The sequence below is a fragment of the Sphaeroforma arctica genome, assembly GCF_001186125.1.
Source record: "Sphaeroforma arctica JP610 unplaced genomic scaffold supercont1.1562, whole genome shotgun sequence".
Classification (NCBI taxonomy): domain Eukaryota; class Ichthyosporea; order Ichthyophonida; genus Sphaeroforma; species Sphaeroforma arctica.
In genome coordinates this window covers 3,614-5,856 of record NW_014038996.1, presented here as the reverse complement: position 1 = coordinate 5,856, position 2,243 = coordinate 3,614, and the positions used below count along the sequence as shown (strand labels likewise).

Genomic DNA, 2,243 nt, shown 5'->3' with positions numbered 1-2,243 from the left:
AGATATATATATAATAATAATAATATATATATATATATATATATTAGTATATATATATATATACTATAATATATATATATATATATATATATATATATATATATATATCATTCCCACAGACATGTGTATGTCATGTACCTGTTAGTGTTTTATTGTGGTGGCATCGTTAAGTTGTTCATACATATATTCATACATATAAATCTCTAGGATCCATCATCGTTTCTTTCACTGAATTATATTAACACTCTTCGCCGCCTTCTTCGGTTATAGATGACTCCCAAATACGGTGGTGTTGTGATTTTATCAGAGAACGCCGGAGTACTCAATGACGCGTGGATACAACAACGCATGGTATGGCAGCGATTGTTGCGCTTACAAACACACGTACATGTAGTTTTGCCTGGGTACAGAATTATGGAAGTATCTGTTTAAGTGGCATTATTAGACCAAGTGACCTAAAACTCTAGTAAAACAGTATGTACTATATTATTTATATCATAAGTGTACAGGACCAAGTGACCTAAAACTCTAGTAAAACAGTATATACTATATTGTTTATATCATATGTGTACAGTGTACGCTCTCTTTTATAATCAATACAAAATATACATGTGACAATCCATTCGTTCACGTATCGTCCCATTTTAATTCGCTCACGAATCCTGATGTACAATAACATATACACCGACAAACAAAGACCGAAATTTTATTGTTTTACCTCTGTATTTGTTTCGCACAGGAAAAGGAACGTCTCGCAGAAAGCAAACGAGAGCAAACAGTGCTCAACAAATGGAGACGCATGTCCCGTTTTCTGTTGATACGGGACCGTTTGCGTAAAGGGCAGGTCGTACGCGATGCGGCGCAGGAGAAGTTTACGGCCAAGTTCGCTGTGAGTCTGTCCGATTCTGATAGCAATTAAACAAAACACTTAAAACCGTAAAGTTCGATAAGGCCTTTTGTTTGTAAGTCAAGTCATGCACGACGTGGTACCTATGAAGCTGACGGTCGAGTGCTCTGAGTTGGCCTTGCCTGTTTCCCACAGCAAATATACCGGAATCTTAAAACGTACGATTCAACAGACAGGATCTTCGGCATTCAGTGCTACGCTCCTGCTATGCTACACACAGTTATATTGACCTGCGGTTACAGGTTGTCGATTAGGAAACAAACAGCACGAAATTACACTTCTTCCAGCAGCAGATGGACTCTATCTCGAGTCGCAGGGTATTGAATGATTCGCATTGTACGAAACATACACGGTAGGATCGCTCCCGTCGATACTTTAGATGCTGTGTATTGATAGTATAGTGTATAGGTACTACGTATAGTATATGCATGCGCGTGCAACCTTCGGAACATTTTATCATGTTTATCATCCTTATTAACCTTACTTAAACGCATTGATCACTCTTGCATATTTGGTGCAACCGAAGGCCAGGAAGTTATCCAAGCCCTGTATGGACATGAAAAATGGTACACAATTAGAAGAATGTGTGCTACGTACAATTAGAAGAATGTGTGCTACGTACAATTAGAAGAATGTGTGCTACTTACAATTAAAAGAATGTATGCTACTTACAATTAGAAGAATGTGTGCTACTTACAATAAGAAGGATGTGTGCTCCTTGAGGATATAGACCTTGAATGACTAGGTATATACATAATGAGTGTACGACAGCAGAATAATTAGTATCTTAAGTCAGCTGTTACAATTCAACTGTATCGAAAAATCTAGAAAGCAGTAAAGACCTAGCACACCCAGTTCCATTACGTCCTCTCTGTGAAGGCTCTCTGAAGTTCAGACGACTACAATTGCATAGTTTCACGTGTATATATGTGCAAGAAGTAAATAAACAATAGTGGTCACAGAACTTTATTTTGACAACAAAGGATGAGCTGGTTTTTGGGCAATTCGTGAATAATAGGCCGCCTCAAAATACGTACCTATTTGAAAACCCGGACTATAGTTAGGATAAACTTTGAACGTAAACGCTATTATTTGATTTATTTATTTTCCGTTTTAACGCAATAAGGGACAGAAAGCATAAAAAGAGACTCTACTCTCTCACTCTCTAGGTGAGAGCGAGAAAAGAGTAGAGTAGTATATACAAAAAAAATTACAAAAATAAATACTACTCTCTCTCATACTCATATATATATATATATATATATATATATATATATATATATATATATATATATATATATATATGTAGTGTGTGTGTGTGTGTGTGTGTGTGTGT

General features: G+C 36.3%; 1 protein-coding gene across 1 annotated transcript in view; it reads left to right on the top strand.

Annotated features, from left to right (window-relative positions):
• The window catches only part of SARC_11182 (hypothetical protein), a gene marked incomplete at both ends in the record, with an annotated part of 8,505 nt that extends 7,586 nt beyond the window's left edge, over positions 1-919 (top strand). The window contains 3 exons of the mRNA XM_014294737.1: positions 120-144; positions 271-351; positions 740-919. Coding sequence (XP_014150212.1) covers positions 120-144; positions 271-351; positions 740-919 — 286 coding nt within the window. The remainder of the gene's footprint in view (positions 1-119; positions 145-270; positions 352-739) is intronic.
• Positions 920-2,243: the final 1,324 nt, after the last annotated feature.